At 37.4% G+C, this 25,207-nt stretch overlaps 1 protein-coding gene across 1 annotated transcript in view; it reads right to left on the bottom strand.

Annotated features, from left to right (window-relative positions):
• FRYL (FRY like transcription coactivator) overlaps positions 1-25,207 on the bottom strand; it is a 247,908-nt gene that overhangs the window by 119,456 nt on the left and 103,245 nt on the right. Inside the window, exons 5-7 of the mRNA XM_040625382.1 lie at positions 17,039-17,238; positions 3,611-3,664; positions 326-465 (exon numbers count right to left, since the gene is read on the bottom strand). Of these exons, the coding sequence (XP_040481316.1) occupies positions 326-465; positions 3,611-3,664; positions 17,039-17,158 (314 nt within the window). The 5' untranslated portion in view covers positions 17,159-17,238. The remainder of the gene's footprint in view (positions 1-325; positions 466-3,610; positions 3,665-17,038; positions 17,239-25,207) is intronic.

Raw genomic sequence — 25,207 nt, 5'->3', positions numbered from 1 at the left:
CGGACCTTTTTTATATTTTCTTAACCTCTTCTAGAACTATTAAAGGTCCTCACTGAACTACTGAAATAGCGCTCCTGAAATTCATTTTTGCAGGACTATCCCAGTGATGAGTACTGTGGAGTTCCATCGACCTTAACTGGTACCTTCCCTTGATTTACAGTTAAGTATGGACTACATTTTCCCTTTACTAACAGTTTCATAACAAAAGTAGTCAACGTGTTTGCTTAGAAACCAAACAATAACGGTCTTTGGTTGAGAACACTATCACCCCCTTCAACGAAAGGGTTTCAATTCTAGGTAGAAGAGTGGAAAATGAGCCACTTACCCCTTAGACTTTGTGCTAGATCGAGGCCTGTACTCGTAAGATTCATCTTCAGTTCCATTCTGGCGTCTGTACCAGTCAAACAAGGTGCGAAGTAAGGAAGGGAGACAGTGCTCTGCTACTGAGCTCATAGAGCTTATCAACTGAAAACACAAGATATTACCAGAAGATAAAATACATCATTGAGGTACCACACTCCTAACTCTATTAGCCATCGTTGGGAAATGATTAACATTTCTAGGATAAACAGAGTAACTCAAATGCAATAAATGTGTTTTAAAATAAAAATAAGAATTAGGGGCTGATCCAAGTAACAAAGTGGGCTAAGTTTTACCCACTATTAAACTTTACCCACATCCATTCAGTGTAGCTTAGCAGCTTTCCACCTTTTTCCTGCCTCCATATACTACTCACATGTGTAAAAACATGACGCTGAGTAACAACCCTGATTATACAGATGGATACCTCTGGGAGAACTGGTATGCATAACATGAGAAAACCACACCTGCTTCCTTCCCCCCAGCCAGTTCCTCCATGCTCATGTGAACAAGAGGCTGTCAACATTGCCGCTAGAATGAATGAAGAGATGGAGGAACAGAGAAGACCACACTATATTAGAACCGTGCAAAAGCACCAGTTTGCTTTGTACCGCTCTGACACTGAACAGAGAATTATAATTACATTATTAATCTGCGACACCCATAAATGAACATATTAGAAACGTGCTGTAACAAGCTTTTAAAGCTTAGAATATATAACCAGACAGAGTAAAGATAAACGTCGTGGGATAAACAACTGGTATTCAATTTGAGGCATCCCTGAAACTACCCGAATTCTAGGTGAATATCAGATTCATTTCATGAATGAACTCAGCGTTCCTGTAGTGGCAGTAAGGCACACCAACTATCATTAGCAAGCAGTCCCTAAGGTCTCTCTTCATCTGGAGGATCTTGAGCAAAATACCGTTCTTCAGAGGAATTTCCATATCTGATGCAGCTCAGTGCTCAGAAAATTAATATTTCAAAGTATACAAACATGCTTCACTTTGTTTCTCTTAACTAAAAAATGATGGGTTGCAGGAATAGTCAAGGTCTTGTTCAGGTCCAGGACTACAGAAAGTTTCAGTTATTGCAGACAAATTGATACCTCTAGGAATTAAACATTTAATTTTCCTAATATTTTACAGTCTTCATACTTCATCCAAGGAAATAGAAAAGAATAAAACAGTTTATTTGACTGTGTAAGCGTTTTTCATTATCTCTGCCTTCCTTTTATCATGCTTTTATTTATAATTACCATAATTTGACAGATAAATAGTTTCTAATATAGGAAATTAAAGTAAAAACAAGACTCTAATTTTATTTAACTAATTTTTCAATTTTATATTTTATTAACAATGAACAGTATCACTCAAAGGAAATTCTTTTAATATCTAAAGAAGAAACAATAAAATACCATCTGCTATTGTAAATATATATTTAAACAGTTTCTACCACACTTGGCTTTTTTACTGTGGAAAAAAAATTGAACTATGGGGCATGATCATTTAAAGTTTCATTAATCATTTATGTAAAAACAACAACAACATGGATATACTCCTTAAGAACACGGTTTAACAGGATTTCAAATTCTGATTATACATTTATTTATCATTAGTGGATTTAAGATCTGAATAATCTAAATATCTTTAAAACAATATAGTAATAACAGAAAAATAAAAATTGATAATTAGTAATACCTTTTGCAGTAACATTGAGATTTGAAGAGCCTTCTACAAAGTGATGTATATTCCTTTAACAGAGAACTAGCCTTCCTATCTATGGTTTCTTCTTAGGCCAGTGGCTACCTGATAAGTGTATGTGTTAGAATCCCCTAGGGAGCTACTGTAAACTACAGGTGTCGAGCACTTTGCTCTGGGTAACTCTGATGCAGAATTAGGCTGGAATCCAGATAATACAATATTTTGTTAAGTCTCCACCAGGTAATTCTAGCCAGTCATCTTTATCCAGTCAATTAGACTAATATGAACATTAATCTCTGTTTCCCAGATACATAATTATGAGAAAAATAGTCCAGGAATACTAGATACAAATGGAGAGCTAATCTGGGTTATTGGTTTTTTGCAAACAATCAATATATAATAAAACAATTCTTGAATGAACATAATTATGACAAAATTTACACTTGATTAAACATTTGATGTCAGCAAGGGGAAAGAATTAACATCATGGGAATATCACACTCAATTTTAGATATTAATGTTCCGGCTTAAGGTTCTGATAGCCCCAATAAGAAAAAACAAAATGTTAAAAGGTACAATACTGTGGGGCGCCTGGGTGGTTAAATGTCCAACTCTTTTTTTTTTTTTTTAAAGATCTTATTTATTTATTTGACAGAGAGAGAGACAGCCAGCGAGAGAGGGAACAAAAGCAGGGGGAGTGGGAGAGGAAGAAGCAGGCTCCCAGCGGAGGAGCCTGATGTGGGGCTCGATCCTAGAACGCCGGGATCACTCCCTGAGCCGAAGGCAGACGCTTAACAACTGAGCCACCCAGGCGCCCCTAAGTGTCCAACTCTTGATTTCGGCTCAGGTCATGATCTCAGGATTGTGAGAGTAAGCTTCATGTCGACATGGAGGCTGCTTAAGATTCTCCTTCTCCCTCTACCCCTCGCGCACCCCCTTCTGTCCCTTTCTTAAAAAAAGAAAAAAAGTAAAATATTATGTAAAAATAGTACGAATTGGTACAAGGAAAGATTGAGGTATGTAATTAGAAACATTTTAAGAAAATTTCAAAGGGCACAGTAAAGAGATTACCAATGAAAAGTAGAAAGTTTTAAGATGCTAAATGACAGAAACCGGGGCACCTAGGTGGCTCAGTCGGTTAAGTGTTTGCCTTTGGCTCAGGTCATGATCACAGGGTCCTGGGATCGAGCCCCACGTTGGGCTCCTTGCTCAGCGGGGAGCCTGCTTCTCCCTCTCCCTCTGCTCCCCCCCTCCCCCTGCTTGTACTATCTCTCTGTGTGTCAAATAAATAAATAAAACCTTAAAAAAATAATGACAGAAATCAATCAAGTTCACAGATCATTCCATGAACTATAAAGTTTACAGTTCATAACTCCTATTTAGTTCATTAAAAAACAAACTACCAATTTCAAACTGAATCTAATGTGTAATGACAAACGATCACTAAACAAAATAAAATAATTTCTTAATATTGGATATATTTGGACCAGACTGTTAGGATGAACATTTTCCTTTCAGGAAAAAATATATCCCCAATATTGGCATACCTGGTCAAACTGAAGATCTTCACCTCTTTGAAGAGATCTAGACAATGGCTTCTCCTACGGTTAAAAAAAAAAAGCATATATACAAAATATTAGAAATCTTATATGATAAACAGATTCATGCATTGGTTTTGTTTATGTTCTCATTTGTAATTAGATTTATTTTAAACAAATGTAAGACTCCCTCTTGCCCAGGGTCACACAACTAGGATTCAAGCTCCAGCGATATGGCTTCATAGCCACAGCTCTCCCCACGATACCCTCCAAAGAGAGTGGCTGCAAGTCACATGATTGGGGGTGGAGGCGGGAGGTGCCCACAGAGGACAGAAAGCAAACATTGGTAGATGACTCCTAGTTTTCCAGTTTGTGCACGGTTGGATGGATGATGGTACCATCCTTTGGAAGTGGGAACACAATGGGAAGACAAAGTTTGGGTGGAAGGATATACTTTGGTCATGTTGACTTTGAAGTCCCTGTAAGCCATAAAAGAGAAGATGTTGACTAATAGGGGCTTGAAGAACACGGGACAGATTAGCCTACAGATATAAATTTGGAAGTCATCAGTGTATGGAAAGTAATCAACTTCATAAAACAAAGCCAATTACCTAAAAAGATGTTAAGAAAGAAGGTGCCTAGATTTGAATTTTGAGAAACTCAAACAGTTACCTTTTATGTACTCAACCACATGAGATGTCAATGCTGCCTAAATTCTATCAATTTAACATGATCCTTTTTTTTCTTTTTTTACAATGTTCATATGGAGAAATAATCAGGAATAACAAAAACTTAAGACACTACAGATCACTGTTTCAGTAAAGAAAACACACAAATACACATGGAAAAATAATAAGGGTAGAAATTCAAACATTGGGGCAAAGATGGAAAGTTTAACATACGGTGTTGGGACAATTAGGTTTTCTGAAGGAACAATTAAATGGGCTCATTAACCCAGTGATTCCTAAATGTTTTCAAGATTTAAATATAAGAAATAAAATCACTAAAACCCTAAAAGAAAAAGAAATCCTAGAAGACAGTAGTTTTTTTTTAACAAGCTCAGCTATTTCTAAATATGACTGAAATACAGAAACAAAACAAACAAAAATAGTAAATTCAACCACATACAAATAAAAAATGTAAAAGTATATGCATGGTTAAAAAAAACATGAAAAAAGAAGGACAAATGACAAAATAGGAAAAAATATCTGCAATAGATATTTAGACTAAGGAATAATTTCCTTACTATACAAAGAGTTCCTACAGATCATTAGGGGGAAAAAACCAATAATCCAATAGAAAAACTATATAAAGAATCAACGGACTGTTCGCAAAAAGGAAATGTTTATTATAGCTCAGAAATGTTTATTCATATACTTAACCTCACCCACAAGAGAAAGACAAGTTAAAAACCCAAAGAAATACTACCTATCTGACCTCCAAAGTTCAAAAAGTCTGATAGCACAATGTGCTGGTGAGGTTACCTATGAAATGATGCCAATGAGAAATCAGTAGGTAGCAATCTCCTTTAAAAACTATTTGGCAACATTTGCCAAAATGCTGAAATGTATACAACCTTTGACTCAGAAAAATTTCACTTAAGTATTTGTGTTATATAGTCACATATCCACAAAATGATGTTCAAAAAAAGAGTATTTACTACAGCTTCATTTGCAAAAGCAAAATGAGAAATAAATAAAAGCCTACATATATTAATACACATCTGCAGAGTACCATAAAGACTTTTAAAAGAATGGCACAACTCTGTATGTATTAACATGGAAAAGTCTCCTGGTATAATGACTGCATACCCCCCCACACACACACATTTGCTACTAAATACACAGAATAGCTTTAAAAAAAAGAAAATAGAAATATGTGTTTGCAAGTGGGAAAAGAAACTGGATAGTTAGGAAAAAGGGAGGGTTGGGGGCTGGGAGTGGAAAGTTGTTACTACGTAGATTTTTGTACCACCTGAACTTACAGATGACAGAAGCCAAGGGAAAAGAGTACCACATGAAGAAAGAGTGCACGGACAGTGAAACATGGTACTTTCAGGAGGTGACCTTTCAGTATGGTTGCTTCCTATTAATCTGAATGGCATCAGGAAAAGCTTCCAATTTAGTGTTGTGTCTTCCTTTAGCACACAACAGCACTGGAATCTTTTTTTTTTTTTTTAACTTTCCATTTGTTCTGTTCATTTGTTTGCTGAAAAACCACATACTGAGTTCCTACTATGAGCAAGCAACATCTGTGAACCAAAGAGGGCTCAGACGACTCATTGTGGAAAGCTTAGACCCTTTACACTTCAACCAATGGGTCTGGGGGACATAACTGGTAGTAAAGTCTCTCCACCCTCTCTCACCTGCATGTGCACTCTTCCTTGCTTGTATGAAGAAATGACCTAAAAGAGGTCAGTCCAGATCACTGTCTATAGTTAGTATAGAAAGAGTGTCATGGGGGTGGGGGCACCTGGGTGGCTCAGTTAAGCGTCCCACTCTTGATTTTGGCTCAGGTCATATCAGGGTCATGAGATCCAGCCTCACATCAAGATGCTCTCTCTCCCCCAACTCTCTCTCCCTCTCTGGAAGGAAGGAAGACATTGGAACATAAAGGGGCCTTCACCCAGTAGAAAACAAAGGAGTGAAGGAATGGGCTGTGATATTATGTTGCAATGGGTTGAGAGGAAGGGGGAACAAAGAAAATCCTACGCAGATAAAAGTTTTGATGGAAACTGGACACTGCGATGGTTAATTTTATGTCACGGGGTACCCTGTGATGTTTGGTCAAACATTTTCTCGGTGTGCCTGTGAGGATGTTTTGAGATGAGATTAACATTTGAATTGGTAGACCAGGTAGACTGAGACTCCCTTATGTAGGTGGGCTTCATCCAATCCGTTGAAAGCCTGAGGAGAGCCAAAAGGCTGACCTTTCCTGGAGTGAGAAGGAACTCGTCCTGCCTGACTACACTGAGCTGGGGCGTCAGGCTAGCCCCACCCCTTTTCCCATGTCAAACTGAAACATGGGCTCTTCTTGGACCGGCTTTCACACTGGACCTTACACCACCAGCTCTCCTGGGTCCCCAGCCTGCCCACTGCAGACCCTGGGACTTCTCAGCCTCCAGGATCATGTGGGCCAATTCCTTCCAATAAATCTCTTTTTATACACACATACCCTATTGGTTCTGTTTCTCTGGAGAATCCTAACTACTAAAAACATTTCAGATTTAATTTCCTCTTTGAACCAAAGAAAGAATATGTCCCAGAGGGGGGTAAAATGTGTTCCACATTTACAAAAGGCATACGGAAGGACATTAACTAAGCAGTTAAAAATAAGAAGCAACATCAAAGTACAACAATGGGGAATTTGGGTCAAAAAATCATGGTATAGCTACACATTAGAGTATTGCGTAGCCAGTAAAGTGACAGATAGAACTAAATTTGTAGATTGGGAAAATGTTCTCAATGTAGTAATTAGAGAAAACAGATATAATACTCTTATAAAAAGATAAAATGTATATGTGGTGGTTTATACAAATAAATACATTTAAAGCTCTAGAAATATATTTACCACACACTAGTAATAAGAAAAATAATAGGTTGTTTTGTGTTTGTACCATTAGTTTACTTTTATTTTCTGTATTTTTTTTTTTTTTTACAAAGAATGCAGATTACTTCCTCTCATTCTTAAACTTGAGGGCTGTTTTGGAGTTTCCCATGCGTGGTGGTATCCAGCAAATCCATTTAATTTTAGAACAATGTACGTACGGTACAACCATGAAAGTTATGGTTACAGAACAGACATGTTTTAAAATATGAGAAAAAAAGTAACAAAATCATGAATTATGAAGAAGTGAAATGGTTTAATTTCCTCATTTTCAAATCCAATCGTCACCAAACCTCCATATACACATATATCTCTGTATATCTGTTTCTTTACATTTAGCTTTAAAGATTTCTTTTTTAAAAGATTTTATTTATTTGACAGAGAGAGAAAGAGAGAGAGAACAAGCAAGCGTGAGCAGGGAGAGCAGCAGAAGGAGAGGGAGAACCAGGCTCCCCACTGAGCAGGGAGCCCGCCACGGGGCTCAATCCCAGGGCTCGGGGATCGGGACCTGAACCCAAGGGAGAGAGCCCAACACGGGGCTCAATCCCAGGACCCGGGGATCATGACCTGAGCCCAAGGCAGATGCTTAACCAACTGAGCCACCCAAACACCCCAGCTTTAAAGATCTCTTAGGAATTATTCTCTCTAGAACAGAAAACGTTACCTGAAATTCAGAAATTAAATCATTTTAATTTCAGTTTCTTTTTGCTCTGTTTAATTCAAACAATTTAACATAATTACTTTACCTTAAGACAGCACATACAATGTGATCCTTTTTGTGCGTCTTCCTACCTCCTTGCCTTGCTGGCTGGGATTATGTTCAAATATACGATGACTGTTTTGTTGCGATTTTTAGGATGATTTTCTAAACTCTCTATGTTATGCTTTCTTATTGAATTTTAAATACATATTAAATATGTATCAAAGAAAACAAACATCATCCTTCTATGAAAGAAATGAGAATTCAGAAATATGTATATTTTGAAGCTTCTTTATCTGGTAGAGTCCTATCACCTTCTGTCATTCACAGCTAATCTCGATGAAAACACACCCACACATATATTTGCCACTGAAATGTAAAAATGCCAATCTAGCTATCAGTGAAACATGTTTCTAACTAATTTGAATGGGATTGGGAAAGCACCTGAATTCTGGGGCACTTTCCTTTCTTAACGGGGATAGGTTTTTGGCATGTCCTTGGCACTTGGGCCCTCACAGGCTAAGCACACATGGGTGATTATCTTGCAGAACAAGTTTTGTATTTTGTATTTCGAAAACCAAGCTACACCTCATTTACATGCACCACGATGCTGCTGCACGATAGTATATGTGCCCAATTAGCTCTCAAACTTCAGTAAAACACAGAGTCCTAGAGCAGTTCCATAGAACGCTGTTTCTAAAAGTATCTGAAAGTTTGAAAAATAATGAGCTAAAGGGCCTTTACTAACCTAATAGGAACTATTTATTTAAGGTGAGAGGTTGGGGAAGACAACAAGCAGCTTCTTCGCACTCACTTCATCCCCTTTTAGGCTGTAAGTCTAAAGGCCGTCAGTGATATTTTGAGGACTGCTGGTCTAAGTGGTTTATTACTCACACGGCATGTTTATACACTAGAGTGATGGCCAAGCAGAATGAGAAAGCTTTTCAGAAACACAACGTTGTTTCATTTAACATATTTTATTTCTCAACAAACTCATGCTTCCTCAAAGATTTCTGAAGATCTGACATCCTCACTGAGCTTTCCCTAAACCAGGAAATGGAGGTAGACTATTTTTTCCGTAATAAGAACTCAGAAATGATTTTTGAATGCAAAAGGATGCTCAAGTTACCATAAGTACAAAAACATAAAATAAGTGTACTGCACTAAACAGAAATTACTAATCAAGAACGCTGTACTAACCTCTCAGATTAATTATAGGATGACTGAGGACACCCTCATCATTGCTCAAGCAGTTGTGGTGTCTTCCAATATGACATTTTGAAAAGATACACCATTTAAAAATGTTTATAGCACATGCAACCCATTATAACAACTAAAAAGAACAGAAATTATTCTCTATATTCATGCATGTATGCAAAGACTTTTGTGCAAAAATGTTTACTGCATTTTTTCACAGTAGCCCCAAATTAAGGTAACTCCCAAACCACCTATCAATAGACTAGTAAAAAACATTATGCTACATTCTTTTATTAAAATAATATTCAACTGTTAAAAAGAATAAGACAAATTTATATAGGCTACTGTAGAACAATCTCCAGTTTACATTGTTAAAAATATCCAGGTACAGAAACACACACACACACACACACACACACACACACACAAAACCTCCCATTTGTGCTTAAAAAAAGGTGGCAGGTGCTACAGAGATGGATAGCAGACATGAAAAACAATGGACTAAAAACTGTGGACAGTGTTTATCTTGATCCAAAATGGAAATAAGAGTCATTACTTTTGTTATATAAAATTTAGAACTATTTTCATTTTATAATGTCATTATTTCATAATAATATAAAAAACTAATAATGAGGGGCACCTGGGTGGCTCAGTCAGTTGAGCATCCAACTCTTGATTTCAGCTCAGGTCATGCATGATCTCGGGGTCGTGAGATCGAGCCCTGCTTTGGGCTCCACACTCAGCGGGGAGTCTTCTTGGGATTCTTTCTCTCCCTCTCCTTATGTCCACCCCTCAAATAAATAAATAAATCTTAAAAAAAAAAAAAAAGGAAACTAAAAATGATTCTAAGGCTCCCAATCCTTTCTGTTCTAATTTGATTCTTTAACTAGTATTTGTATAGAGTATCAAAAGCAACATGTAGCCTCCAGGGAAAGCAAGAGCGTTTACTGAAAAGATTTTGGTAGCATTAACAACAATATGGAAATATCTCAATAATTAGCAATTAAAGAGAGTAGGTTGAACACACACACACACAGCCTCCATTCTCTCCTAAAACCCAACCAAGACAACAGTAAAAGAATTTTTAGAAGACTTAAAAATTAAAACCAAAAGTGCAGAGAGAATGGGAGAGACAATAAAGAGCCGATGGAAAAGCCCAACCAACACATTTTGTCCAACAAGAGTGAGTTCTAAGCAAGCAAGGAGAAAAGTCAGGTGTCTACTCATCCACGCAGCCACTCACTTATTCACCTGAACTATTTACTGAGTGTACAGTATGCCAGGCGCAGTTCTAGGCTCTGGAGACACGACCATGAGCAAAATGGAAAACATTCCCTGTCCTCATGAGGCTAAAAGTCTAATCAGAAGACAAGTAAAATATCTATTCTCTTAGACTTCAGGATAGGGGATGGGCGGTGAGATTTTAGAAGGACCACTGAGAAGATGACACTTAAGTACAACAGGGGGAAAGTGGGCGAGCTTGCCACACAGGGTGAAGGAAAGATAATCTAAGTCAATACTTTGCAATTCCCGAAGATCTGGAGAACTTTGGTATTCTGAAAGCGTTGGTAAAGGTGAAGTTAAAAACAAGAGGGTTGGGGCGCCTGGGTGGTGCAGTCGTTAAGCGTCTGCCTTTGGCTCAGGGCGTGATCCCGGCGTTATGGGATTGAGCCCCACATCAGGCTCCTCCGCTAGGAGCCTGCTTCTTCCTCTCCCACTCCCCCGGCTTGTGTTCCCTCTCTCGCTGGCTGTCTCTCTCTGTTAAACAAATGAATAAAATCTTTAAAAACAAAAACAAGAGGGTTGAAGGATTAAGAAAAACTGAGACCCTTCTTTTCCTTCCCTTCAGCAGCTCTGTCTGCCCAGCAGGTTAACCATCTTCCACCTTAGCCACAGAATGGTTGTCCTTTTCAGGAAAGGGCAAAACAGAAATGCTGACCGGTGGATGCTGTATTCAAGGACAAGGTAACACAATGAAGACAGGGAGCTCAAGTAAACATTAATAAACCAAATACCAAAAAACCCACTTATCTTCTGCCTCGAGAACCCCAGAACATCAGCTAAACCCTGCCATTTGGGGTACTGGAAGGACCTTCTCTAGGGACTCTGACAAACCCCACAAACAGATCTGACATTGATGATTTATTCAGATGATTACGCACCGAAGACCACAGTCAAAAGGCCTATCCACCTGGGTTTGCGACGTTTACTGCCTTGGTTGTAAAACAGAACAAGTTACAATGGACATACACGTAAGGGGAAGGCAAAACTTTTAGAAGAAACATTTCATATGGGGAGAAAATTTTTTTAAAAATTATGTATATGTATTTAATATTCTCAAAAAAATAGTGGATATTTCGGAGTTGTAAAAATGCTGGACCTAAACCAAATACATAAAATCTAAATGGGCAGGTGATTGGGTAAAGCCTTTTTCTTATCTTCTTTTCCAGTCACTGGAAAGCTAAAAGATTAACAGATAAGCTAGAACGTGCCTGGATCATTACGAGGATTGATCCGCCCCTTTCAGGAAGAAAGAGACCTAAGGTACTGGATTGTAGTTTGCAAGCTGCAATCTAAATTAGTGATTGCCCATCCTTCCCCAATCTTTCCCCTAAAATGAAAATGAAGTTGTGGCTAAAAATTAAGCTCTGCTAATCTTCAAAGCTTTCGGTCTCCTTATTTTATTATGGCTTCTAATAGAAGAGTGAGAAGGCCAGTTCTCTCATTTTAGTGATAGATTAGTTCTTTCAGCAAAATCCACTCACATCTGTGCTTCTAAGTTTTTATGTAACTTACTGTCCAACTGATCATGAGACATGCTGGTCTCCTTTTATTTAACAATCCATGGATGCTATTTTCTTTAAAGTGACCCTGCAAGAGTTTCATTCAAGAACTCAAAGAGACTCATCTTGGATGCTTTTTTATTACCAAAAAACATACTGAATAAATTTCACAATAAATGAAATCACAATAAACAAATTTGAAGCTGTAATATAAACACTGTCACAGTATTAAATGTATGAATGTCTAATCTTTTTAATTTTTTTAAATTTTTAAAATTTATTCCAGAGTGGGGGAGCAGAGGGACGAGCAGACTCCACACTGAGCCCAGAGCCTGATGCGGGGCTCGATCCCAGGACCCCGAGATCATGACCTGAGCTGAAACCAAGGGTCAAATGCTTGGTCAAGGCCCCTATCATTGTCTAATCTTGATGCTGGGTGGCATTTGTCCTTGCTTGCTACAGTGCATAACACTGGGGGTTTTCCTGGTACGTCAGGAAGAGTTAACAGGGAGTGCTTCTTCTAAGTACAATGGGAGGGTAAAAATACCAATTTTCCGATGGAATCCTCACCACTACTCACCAAATTTTATAATCTCAGATTATATAGCAGATTTCTCTGAAATTAGCTACTAAATTACAGAATAAAATAAAGTCAGCATGAGACTATGATGAAAGAACTATTAAAAGCTCTGGCCAGAACGATGGCATTATGTTTTGTTAGAAGAACAAAGGGCACACACCAGAGCGATGTTCTTTAAGGCTAAAGTCAACTTAAAATACCAATCTTTACTAGGCACCCTCTGCTAGGCATCCACCACCACAGGCAAGGAAGACCTGGCTGTATCAAGTAGCTCACATCAGAGGAGTTAAACATGTAAGCAATTAATATGACGATGTCAGAATCTAGGAGTATGAAAAGTTATTATGATAAAACAAAGACTCGTACAACTTGAAGAGGATCACTGTGTGAGAGGGAACATGTGGGGAGTCTGGAAGGATGAGTAGAGGCTTAAAGTACAGAAGAGTAAGAGTATTGTGGATCAAGAGAAAAATAAGAACAAACACACCAGACAAAAGAATATACAGAGGATACGTTTAGTGTCATAGCATACATCAGGATAAAGGAGAATCCCGAAACATCATACAAACTGTAATAAGACTGTAAAGAGGTTGGAATGACCCACCGGGAACTTGAATTCATTTCATAGCAACGAAAAGTGAGCAAGATTTTTTAAAGGAAAAAGGTAATAGTATTTGTTTTAGATGATGTTTTAGATGTCTGGTGAGAGCAAGACAAATGGAAAGGTGATAAACCACTTATTTTCTGGTTATTGCAATGATTTAATATGAGTGAAGCTGACCTTGAGCTAGGACTCTGACAATGGCATTAGAAGAAAAGAAAGGAGGACATAAAATCGCCATTTTATAAACTCAGTCAAATTAGGTAATTTCACCCATATTTTCTTTTAATGCTTTTATTCTCAAGAACTTTATATTTCAAAATTAAAACTCCTTTAATATACAATATTTAAGAGCTGACAGGACCATACCACGCGTTGCTATTAAATATTCTACAAAATAAAAAATAAATATTTTATAAAATAGGTGAAGTTTTGTTGTTTTTTTTTTAAAGTGCTGTGCGAGTTGAAAGTTGCTGAAGCCCGGGGCGCCTGGCTGGCTCAGTCGGTGGGGGGTATAACTCCTGATCTCAGGGTTGTGAGTTTGAGCCCCGTGTTGGGAACAGAGATTACTTAAAAAACAAAATCTTTAGGGGCGCCAGGGTGGCTCAGTCAGTTAAGCATCTGCCTTCAGCTCAGGTCATTATCTTGGGGCCCTGGGATCGAGCCCCTCAAGATGCTCCCTGCTCAGCGGGGAGTCTGCTTCTCCCTCTGCCTCTGCCCCTCCCCCTGCTTGTGCACTCTCAAATAAATAAATAAAATCTTAAAAAAAAATAAAATCTGTAAAAGGAAGGAAGGAAGGAAGGAAGGAAACAAGCGAGGGAAAGGAAAAGAAAGGAAGGAAGGAAAGGAGGGAGGAAGAGAGGAAGGGGGAGGGGGAGAGAGAGAGGGAGAGAGAGAGAAAGAGAGAAAGACAGAAGGAAAGAGAGAAGAGAGAAGGAAAGAGAGAGAGAAAGACAGAGAGAAAGAAAAAGAGAGAAAGAAAGAACAAACGAACGAACTTAAGTAAGTTGTTGAGGCCAGGCAATGGGTCTTGGAGGGTTCATTACACTATAATCTACTTTTATATAAACTTGAAATTTTTCATAAACATTTTTCTTTTTTCAGGTTTCCCGAGCTATAACTGACAAATGCAGGTGTAATATATTTAAAGTGTAGAGTGTGATGGTTTGATGGATGTACACATTGAGTTAATTAACATGTCCACCACTTTACATATTTACTTTCTGGTGAAAACATTTCAGTTCTACTCTCAGCAAATTTCAAGTTTATAATACAGTATTATCAACTGGTCACCATGTTCCATAAACTTTTTTAATGTATATATTCTTTAAAGCGGTTCCCTTTCTTACTGTATGCTGGTTAAGCAGGCGACTATAGCACACTATCAAGTAATTCACAGCCACTGATGAAGAACATTTTACAGATTAAGCACATTTAAAATCAAACCTCATAATCATTAATTCATATCTATGAGTTCTCGTAATCCTTATTTCTAAGGTGGAACTTTGTATACATGCTGTAAATATATACGCACTGATAAAAACAAAATCATTAATTTGTTACATAGAAAGCAACTGTGGGATGATTTAAATTGAATACGGAGAGCTGCACGGTTTTGAAACATACATTTTGGCTAATGATCTTACATATTATTTTTATTAGATCTCAAACACATTCTTGCAGAGATGCTTTTTTTCACAGTAGTTTCTTCTCAATGACAGCAAGAAACTCGCTCACAGGCACGGGCGTATCCACTCACATTCCTTCGCAATCTTGGCAACGTTAATTTTCTTAGTGAGGTAGGACTTAAGAACACAGAACAGTACCTCCTTCAATTTCCCACCTTTCTTAGGTCATCACCTATTCTCTCTTCTGTTCCTTTCCCCCCTTCCTTCCTAGGTAGGAAGTATAGCAAAGTGAGTAAGCCTACAGGTTCTGAAGCCATTATTGTGTCTAACTCCTCATTCTGCCATTCAGTGGCTTCGAGCTTCAGCCAAGTAACAAACCCTTTGGGTCTCAACTCGCTGGTGAAAACCTGTCCCTAACCTAGCTGCGTAAGGAATAAATCCATCTCGGCCGTTACATCCTCCACCTCCGTCTTCATTGTGATCATACTGGTTTTGACACTGTGATCTTGACACATCACATATCCAGCCCCTTCAAACTCCCAACGTTATTTCCCAAAGTTGTATCACCCTACTAAAACCGTTCTCAGGCTGTTTAATCCCCAAGTCCAGTAACTTCTCTCAGCGTTCACTGTACTCTTCCCTCTGTATCATTTGACAATAATAATGCTATTCTATCCTCTCTCTTGATCATCATCTGCTCTTTTGGCTTTATCACCCTCTCACAGACGATGCCAAAATCTCTATTTCTGGTCATCATTTCTGGTCACCGACAAAGAATTCCCAGCTACCAATAAAATAAGCCCACATGGTTTACATTACCAGTATCTCAAGCTTATCATACACACAAGAAAAATTATCTTATTCTCCTTTCCTACCCCAATAATATTCTTGTGTTCTTTAATCTAATATCATCTCTTCTAACACTTCAAAGAACTTTTAACCTTTACTTTCCCTCAAAACACCTCCTCCTATTTGTTGAGTTCTACTAATTGTTATCTTACTTTCTTCTCCAACCACTTCGACTGTTAATGCCCTAATTCAAGACTCTTTTCATTCCAGCCTGAATTATATACAATAGCTAAACAGTAGTCTCTGCCTTCAAAGATTTTAAGTCATCTCTGCACCCAACGTGGGGCTCAAACTCACAACCCAGAGATCAAGAGTCATATGCTGTACCCACTGAGCCAGCCAGGCATCCCTCTAGTCTCTGCCTTTAATCTCTTCTCCCTGCTAGCGTCCAACCACTGTATTATCTATCACAGCAGCCTTCACAACCCCTCAGAATCTGACTCAAACATTTGTTTTCAGTCTTTCTCTTTACCATGAGTTCTAATCACATGGAGCTTAAGTATGCCTCATGCACTATACGTCTAAAAATAAGCTTACTGTTTTATTATAAGTTTGGCCACTGCCATAGCATCAACTTGCAGAATATTCTAGATTTTCCTTTATTTTCTCTTAGGTTTTTTTTTTTCCCCAAAGATTTTATTTATTTATTTGACAGAGATAGAGACAGCCAGCGAGAGAGGGAACACAAGCAGGGGGAGTGGGAGAGGAAGAAGCAGGCTCATAGCAGAGGAGCCTGATGTGGGGCTCGATCCTGTAACACCGGGATCACGCCCTGAGCTGAAGGCAGACGCTTAACCTCTGTGCCACCCAGGCGCCCCTATTTTCTCTTAGGTTTTATCTTTCTCAACCATTCCCATTGGTGAAATCCATTTTTGTTCTTTGGTGACCTGCAGTAACTTATCAAGATGGATTCTAAAGTCATTACAGCTTCCTAGATCACCACTTTACTAACCCATCTCTTTATTTTTAAGACTTTATTTTTTTAGAGCAGTTTCAGGTTCCCAGCAAAATTGAGTGGAAGGTACAGATTTCCCATACACCCCATCCCACACGTGCAGAGCCTCGCTACCAGAGTGGTACATTTGTGACTACTGATAAAACTACAATGACACTTCCTAATCATCTAAATTCTGTAATTTACATTACAGTCCACTCTTGGTGTTGTACATTTTGTGGGTATGGGCAAACATATGATGACATGTGTCTACCAATGCAGTATTACACAGAGTTATTTTCACTGCCCTAAAAATCCTCTTTCTTCTGCCTATATTTGTTCCTCCAGCCCCAGCCCCTATCACCACTGTTCATTTTACTGTCTCCATAGTTTTGCCTTTTTAAGAATGTCATAGAGCTGGGATTATACAGTAAGCAGACTTTTCAGACTGGCTTCAATTTTTTTTTCAAGTACAATATTTCCTTTGGAAATTTTGTATTACAATGGTTAATACGAAAGTTAAGAAAATATTTCAGATTTATAGGTCAGCTCTACTTACCAAGGGTTCAGCCATTACAACTTCAATTTTCTTTTCAGCCTGAACAGCAAATTCTGCAAAGAGGCTCTTGATGACATATTCACCAGGCTTGACATCTGGGTCAATCGTAATGCTTGACATGATGATATTCTTTTTCCCCAAAGTGGAATGAAAGTTGGTGGAAGCACAGTACTTATTCACTTTGCTGACTGGTGCTGAAGCTAAACATAAAAGAAGCAAAAGAACTCTAATTAATCAATACAATAATGAGACCCACCATAACCACCCTATTTAATATGCACTCTGCCCCTAAACCCCATCCAGATCTCCCAATCTGTATTATCAGACTCTATTTTTATCACACTTGCTACATTCTAACAAATTGCCCAAATGTAATTTACTTATGTGTTTTTATGTACTGTTTTTCTCTCAACCCTACTAATGTGAATTTCCTAAGAACAGGGATTCTCTTTTTGTCTTTTTTGTTCATCAATGAATCCCAAGTGCCTAGAACAATGCCTAGCATATACTGGGTATATAATAAATACATAATGAATGAAATGAATTCTAAACAAAGTGATGTGCAAAGAAGGAAATAAAACAGATGTGAATAAAGGAAACCAGATTGGCTAGGGCATTGAAAGATACTATTCTGGAAAGCATGATTAGGAAAAGGCTTCACTGAAGAAGCCACATTTGAACTCGTCTGGATGATGAAAGACGGGCAGCAAGGCAAAGCACCAGGAACACAAAGTGCTAAATTGAGTGAGCATGTTTGATAAACAAAAAGAAGACCAGTGTGGTTGGAGCTCAAGGGAGGAAGCAGGGGTGACAGGCAATTTCAGATGAGGTCAAAATCAATAGTCAGGGATTTAGAACTTTGAAGGAAATTATTCAAAATGAAATTAAAATTCAGTGGAAATTATTAACCTGAAGAGGGATAGGATCTGGCTTCTCTTAAAAGATCTCTCCAGCTCCTCTGGAGAATGGATTGGAAGGGGGCAAACCCAGACTCAGGGAAACTACTGCACAGATCCAGGTGAGATGATCCTAGGTCAGGTAAGGGGATGGAATGGCACAGGAGAGAGGGAAAGGACTTGACATATGTCATGTGTTAGCAAAGATGGCATCAAGGTGAAGGAAAGGAGCGAGCAATGACTTGTAGGATTTTTACTGCAATCATTCAAAGGACAGTGGTGCCATTTACTCAGATAGGGATGTCCCGGTGCCTGGCAAATAATACATTGCACCAGCTGGGGCACAAAAAGAGCACACACTGACTGCTACATGCTTTTTATCTTCACAGGTTTTGTTCTCTTCACGGCCTGGCTTCCTATCTTCAGTTTATCCAGTCACCTTGCTCTTTCAGCCAGCTCCGTAATGCAGACCCTTCCATTCGTGAACTTCAGCTGATGTCATCCCCTGTGGCCTAGAGTATTCACTGAAAACCTGCAAGTTTGTACTTCTCTACCCCAACCTGATCTCCAGGTAATACCCTTTCATAAGCTGTCCCCAAAGCAAACCCTTGCATGAAAACGGAAGCAGAACACAATCAAATGCTGAATTTCTGTGTGCACAAAACTACAGAACAAATTTATTCTAAATACATACTCTCCAAACTCATAAACTGTTCTGTCAAAAAAAACAACAACAACAACAAAAAACCAACCCTATTCTACCAAACATAGTGTGCCAAGATAAATAAAAGTGACCTGTGATAACTTCAAAAGAAAATTCTAGAAAGTAATACAAAATACAAATATTTTACTTCAGAAAAAATAACTACAAATTAAGAAAAAAACATTTTTGGAAGACAGAATTTCCAAATACTTGGCTTCCTTTCATGCCCTAGTCATTATCTTTATTTATTTATTTTCCCACAAAACAGAGTACTTTTCCTCCAAAACTAAGATGAAAAATTAGTCACACATGATGCTTACATATTAAAAAATAATCTAAAGAATACTAGAAATTGTTAATATTGCCCTAAAACTAAATCTCTCTGTATCACATCAAATTAAAATATATTATGAATTGTATTCTAGAACTAAAATTATATAATAAGAATTCAAAACAAAAATTCACAGTCCTTTGAACACAGTACACACTATTTATTTTCAACAATGACCTGTTTGTTTACTCTGTGTCATTATCCAACATTGTGTCTTACAAAAGAGAGACTGTTAACAACTGTGATTGTGAAAAATGGAGATCTTAAAAGCAATTATTTTGGATCATTAAGAGAACTCTATATTTTATACTCATATCATGTTGGATAACTTTAAGTAATCATAAAATAGTAAAACAAGAATGACAACAAAAACTACTCAGGTAGTCTCCAGCAGCTATATTTACATTTTAGACATAAAAATGAGGATAAAACATTTTCAAGACTTTGACTTAAGGTCACAGTTACAAAATATATCTTCTCTTTTAATCAAGAGTTGTAAGCCTCAAAATAAGATTCATAAGATCATTAACAGTTACAAAGTTTCTTTGGCTTTAACTTTAAATAAATGTAACCAAAGAAGCAGCCCTTGTAATACACCTGGTACTTAAATTCTAGCCTTTGATGAGATAACTTTTATAAATGACATTTTTTTTAACAGTTTCTCCAAAAAAGAAAAAAACTTTAGTTAAAATGACCTCTCAAATAATTTGCCTTTACTGTCTTACACTTCCTAAAAAGTATAAATTAAGCATAAACAAATATTCCGAGGTATCAATAGCATATTTTAAGAAATTTGCCAATAAAGCCAAAAGTTTTAGGATAACCTGCACTTATCTTCTAAATAAAGATTTCTCTTCCAAATATCTGCACTATCTTCCAAAATAAAAATATTTCAAGTTTGAGAAAATCTAATTTTTATGAAAAATGATGTTGCTAAATCAAACAAATTAATTTATTTCAATTATATTTCTTAGTAAGTATTTCATGAATGCTTGTTAACTCTATTAATACCAAAAAGTAACACAGAACGCATCTATTGATTGAAATTTCTGGTCGCAGAACAATCTAATGTTTTTGTTATGGACTGGCAAAATAAATTATCTTTATAATCAATTAATAAATAGAATGCTCTATAGACCGTTGAAATGACATCATCAAAAAATATTGGATGGCATGGGAAAATGTTCAACATATAGAGTTAAGTGCAAAAACGTCATAGACAGTAAGTACATAAAACCAAAACAAAATTAAGAGGCAAGAATATCTGAAGATTAGAACAAACACGAACTTAATCAATTTACCTCCATCCACAAAGCTCTAATGAAGTCAGTTAGAAAAAGACCCTCACCCCCAAACTGAAAACTAGAAAAAAGACATGAACGAGCCACAATATTTAACCTCACTAATATTTTTTAAACAAGTAAAAATTAGATAACATTTTTCAAAGTGGTTCCCTCCCTCCAATTTTGTATTTCACTATAACGTTCAGCTTTGGTACAGACATGTGAATTTTTCTCATATTCTGCTAATAGTTAAGAAACAAGGGCGATCACTCTAAGCAAGGTGAAAAGGCTAGTTTCCACATAACTAGATTAACTTGACATCATCTGACTGCTTAAGTTAAATATTTTATAATGTAAAATAGTAATATTTCCCTACATGTTATAAAATTTTGAAAACTTTATGTAAGCTTATGAGAGAATGAAGACCTAACTGAGCATAATTCTTAAGAACACAATTCAGGCATTGAACTACAAACTGTAAAAACCCAATGTCATATCAAACATCATTGGAATATAAATCCACTAAACTCTAACTGCTAATAAGAATAAAGCAAGACCTGAATAATTAAAATATGGCAAATATAAGCTAGTATGCCTATTCTTTCTTTCAGATACAAATAAAAAATAAACATGGTACTTTTGGACAGCTTATTCTCTATAACACTGTACTTAGCATATTTACTAAAACAATTATCTTTTTCATGCTCTTAAGATACCTATACCTTATAAAATAAATTTAAATTCAGTCAAAGAGAACAGACAAGTGAGAAGAGACATAAACCCCTAAAGTGAGACATGTTTGGTTTCAATACTCTATTTTTTAAAAAAGATTTTATTTGTCAGAGAGAGAGAGAGAGAGCACAAGCAGGGGGAAAGGCAGGCAGAGGGAGAAGGTGGCTCTCCACTCAGCAAGGAGCCCAATGTGGGTCTTGATCCCAGAACCCTGGGATCATGACCTGAGCCACCCAGGCGTCCATTTTATTACTTTATAGCAGTGATTCTCAGCTTTTTTTTCCTGCTTCCACTATGTTCTTATGCACAGCACTCTAAATAGTAACATCTCTCAAAACACAGAGTGATTCTCAACAATTGGTATATTTCAGATAGGGATGGGTGGGGGCAAGCAGATGTGGTTTTAAAAGATCCCAGTGGAAAATGCCTACAGTTACTTTACCCCAGAGAACAGGTCTTTAGGGATAAAAAATTCCCATTTTATAGTCACAACCTTCTATGTGCACATGCATATTACACACATATGTTTATGTAGAGAAATGTAGAAATATAACAAAGTTCCATACAACTGTTTACTATTTTAATTATTACAAACACTGTGGGGCACCTGGGTGGTTCAGTCTGTTAAGCAGCCGACTCTTGGTTTTGGCTCAGGTCATAATCTCATGGGTTGTGAGATCGAGCCCCAACTCGATTCTCTCCCTCTGCCCCTCCCCCAACTCTCTGTCTCTCTCAAATATTTTTTTAAAAATTATTATTATTATTACTTACACTAGCCAACAATAAAAATTTTGATAACCACCCAAGGAAAAAAAAAGTACGAGGTAAATGGCCTTGGAACGAGAACAAATGTAAAAAATATTTCTGAATTAACAAAGCAAAACCAAGATTCTTAGCTTAAAAGACAAGCCTATTCCAGCAAGTTCTTCTGTGGATATCAACAAGCTGATTCTAAAGTTTATATGGAGAGGCAAATGACCCAGAATAGCCAACACAATACTGAAAGAGAAGAACAAAACTGGAGGACACACACTAGCCGACTTCAAGGCTCACTTTAAAGTTCCTGCAAAGAGACAGCGTGGTATTGGTGAAAAAACAAACAGATGAGTGGAGTAGAACAGAGAGCCCAGGAATAGACCCACACAAATAAAGTCAAAGAAGCCAAGGCAAATCAATGGGAAAAGGAGACTTTTCCACAAATGATGCTGGAATAACTGGACATCCACAGGCAGAAGAAAAAGAAGAGGAGAAGGAGGAAGAATCATCATCCAGACACAGAACAGAAACCTTTTACAAAAATTAACTCTAAATGGATCATAGATTTATTTTTTTTTTATGTAAAATACAAAACTATGAAATACCCAGAGGATAAGATAGGAGAAAAGCTAGGTATTTTAGGGTTTGGCAATGGCTTTTTAGATATAACACCCAAATGGAAGCCATGAAAGAAAAATTGAGCTTTATTAAAATTAGTAACTTCAGCTCTACAAATGACACTATAAAGAGAATGAAAAGACAAGGCACAGATTGGGAGAAAAATCTTTACAGAACACATATCTGATAAAGGACTGCTATCCAAAATATATAAAGAATTCTTAAAAGTCAACAAGAAAATAACCCAATCAAAAAAAAGGGGGGGGGTCCAAAACCTAACAGACCCCTCAACAAAGCAGGCATACAGAGGACAAATTAGAATATGAAATGATGCTCCATATCCTATGTGTTCAGGGAAATGCACATTAAAACAACAATGACATACCACTACACACCCATTAGAATGGCCAAAATCCAGAACACTGAAAACACCAAATGTTGGTGGAAGGTGTGGAGCAACAGGAACTCTCATTCATCACTGGTGAAAATATAAAATGGTACAGGCACTGTGGAAGACGATTCAGAGGTTTTTACAAAACTAGACACACTCTTTGCATATGACCCAGCAACCATGCTCCTTGGTATTCACCCAAAGGAGTTAAAAACATGTCCACACAAAAACCTGTATATGGATGTTTATAGCAGCTTGATTCATAACTGCCAAAACCTGGAAGGACCCAAGATGTCCTCCAGTAGGTGAATGGAAAAATAAACTTTGGTATATCCAGACAATGGGCTACTGTTCAGTGCTAAAACAAAAGGAATGATCAAGCCAAGAAAAGATTTAGAGGAAACCTACATGCGTATTATTGAGTGAGAGAAGTCATTCTGAAAAACTACATGCTCTATGAGTCCATCTGTACGACATTAAGGGAAAAGCGGAAGTATGGAGGCAGAAAAAAATGCATGACTGCCAGGGGCTGGAGGGAGAAATGGATGAAGAGGGGAGCACAGGTGATTCTGAGGATCCTGAAACTATTCTGTATGATACCGTAATGATGGAAACATGTCATTACATTTGTCAAAACCCACAGAATATACAACACAAAGAGTGAACCCTAATGTAAACTATAGGCTTTGGGTGATTACAAAGTGTGACATGGGTTCATCAATTATAACAACTATATCACATTAATATAAAATGTTAATAATAGGGGATATGGGGGGCAGGATAAGGGGGTACAAGGGAACTGTTTGTACTTTCTGCTCAAATTTTCTGTAGATTTGAAACTGCTCGAAAAAATAAAGTCTTAATTTTTTTAAACTCAAAAAGAATGGGTGCCTGGGTGGCTCAGTCAGTTAAGCGTCTGCCTTTGGCTTAGGTCATGATCCCGGGGTCCTGGGATCGAGCCCCACGTCGGGCTCCCTGCTCAGCAGACAGCCTGCTTCTCTCTGTCCTCCCAGCTCGTGCTCTCGCTCACTCTCACTCTCAAATAAATAAAATCTTAAAAAACAAAACAAAACAAAACCTCAAAAAGAAAAGCCCATTCTATCCCTGTCAGCCAGAACCAAAGATGCCTCGAAGAGTGAAAATAAACAACAGCTCAAGCTCAAACAACAATGTACTTGGATCAAGCTCAGAGAAAGGAAACAGATTGTAAGTCAATTAAAACTAAAATGTCAAAAACACCCATCAGGTTACATGGTAGACTGAAAGCAGAAACAAAGCTAGCACAATCAGTATCGGGGAAGAACAGCGAATTTCAACTTCTGGTGAGACTGGTTACGTTGTTGTAACCTCTCAGCAAACTATCCAGAGAAAACCTGCACATTTGGAAGCAACTCTATCTGAAGAGGAAATAAAGAGATAAATGACATGCACACTGTGGCTGTGGAGAGGTATACTATGAAAGCATCGTTGGACGACTTCAGTGCACACACAGTTTGCTATAAGGTGAGGTAACCTCAAAATTTCTTCATAAATGAAGGAAGCTCATACCAGACACTTTATCTCTGACAGAAATGAAACATTATCAATATATTATTAAGGTATTTTGCATATTATCTCATGGTACCCTAATAAACCTATTTTATTTTTTATTATTTTTTAATTTTTATTCCAGTAGAGTTAACACACAGTGTTACATCAGTTTCAGGTGTACAAAACAAACACTTCTAGACATTACTCAGTGCTCATCACCACAAGTGCCCTCCTTAATCCCCATCACATATTTCACCCCTTCCCCTGCCCAGCTCCCCTCTGGTGACCATCAGTTTGTTCTCTGTAGTTCTAACAAACTTATTCTTATTTCAAGTGATATGCTGGTAAATGTCTCTTTAAAAAAAAAGTTCTGATTTATAGCACTTGCCAATTTCCATTGTGTAAATATAATCATCATGGCTGATTTCAAGCCACCAGGGGTTTAACAACCAGCTGGTAAAATTCCTAGCAGGAACTAGATCCAGAATGCACTACTTCAAGTTATAGCCCACTTATGATGTGGAAATTGACTCCTGATTAAAGTCGCTTGTCACATGGGAGTGAAATTTGTGAAGTTGGGTCCTGAATTCCTAAGCACTTTCAGATCAGTGGCTTTATTTTCTCCACAATCACCAGATTTTGACACACACACCCCTTTTTTTAAATTCCTTAAAGGTCTAGATTATTAACATACTATTTACTTAGAATAACTACTTCCCAAATCAAATATTTCAGTTGCATCTTCAAATTCATTTACATAAAGTGGGCTAAAAAGAAAAAGCTTTCCCACTTTGATAGGTATTTACTTATATTTTCTTTTAATTCTTTTTTACCCATTTAAATCTATCATCCAACTGCAGTTTATTTGGCGAGATAGTCAATAAAGACATTTTCCCCTAATATTTAATCAATTCTCCTGGGTTCCTTTA

This window comes from Ursus maritimus, unplaced genomic scaffold, assembly GCF_017311325.1.
Source record: "Ursus maritimus isolate PB19 unplaced genomic scaffold, ASM1731132v1 scaffold_8, whole genome shotgun sequence".
In the NCBI taxonomy this organism is placed as follows: domain Eukaryota; kingdom Metazoa; phylum Chordata; class Mammalia; order Carnivora; family Ursidae; genus Ursus; species Ursus maritimus.
Note: the sequence above shows the minus strand (reverse complement) of the source record. Positions and strands in the feature narration are given on the sequence as shown.